Source organism: Merops nubicus, unplaced genomic scaffold (assembly GCF_000691845.1).
Source record: "Merops nubicus isolate BGI_N331 unplaced genomic scaffold, ASM69184v1 scaffold10521, whole genome shotgun sequence".
Classification (NCBI taxonomy): domain Eukaryota; kingdom Metazoa; phylum Chordata; class Aves; order Coraciiformes; family Meropidae; genus Merops; species Merops nubicus.
This window is the reverse complement of record NW_008590282.1, coordinates 1-423: the sequence shown is the minus strand read 5'-3', so window position 1 is coordinate 423 and position 423 is coordinate 1. Positions and strand designations below refer to the sequence as shown.

The following is a 423-nucleotide window of genomic DNA, read 5'->3' as shown; positions in this document are numbered from 1 at the left end:
GCAGAGCGCCAGCGCAGGGTTTTCGGCCGGCGCCCCCTGCCGCGATCAACAGGACACCTGCGACCAGGCATTAGAGAGAGGGCAACAAACGGGAGTGACGTAAGTGACCACGGGAGGCTTGAAGGGACCAGGGCAAGCATGTCGTCTCCGCTCCCACACCAAGACACAGCCGTGCCTCACCTTCGAAGCCGGCGCGCTCCAGGAGGTTCAGCGGGTACCAGAGCAGGGGCCGGTTGCCCACCGGGAGCAGCGGCTTCGGGATGCTGGAGGTCAGGTCTGTCATACGGGAGCCGCCTCCCGCCGCCATCACCACGGCCTGGAATTCCATGCTGCAGAGGGAGCACAGGGGGAGGGCCTCACTCAAACACGGCAGAACCGGGCCGGGACAGACCGGGCCGGGGTAAGGCCGGTTCGGTTCCACCC

General features: G+C 66.9%; 1 protein-coding gene across 2 annotated transcripts in view; it reads right to left on the bottom strand.

Moving 5' to 3' along the window:
• EIF2B3 (eukaryotic translation initiation factor 2B, subunit 3 gamma, 58kDa) overlaps positions 1-328 on the bottom strand; it is a 100,159-nt gene extending 99,831 nt beyond the window's left edge. For both annotated transcript variants that reach the window (XM_008949877.1, XM_008949878.1), the window contains exon 1: positions 181-328. In XM_008949877.1, coding sequence (XP_008948125.1) covers positions 181-328 — 148 coding nt within the window. The remainder of the gene's footprint in view (positions 1-180) is intronic.
• Positions 329-423: the final 95 nt, after the last annotated feature.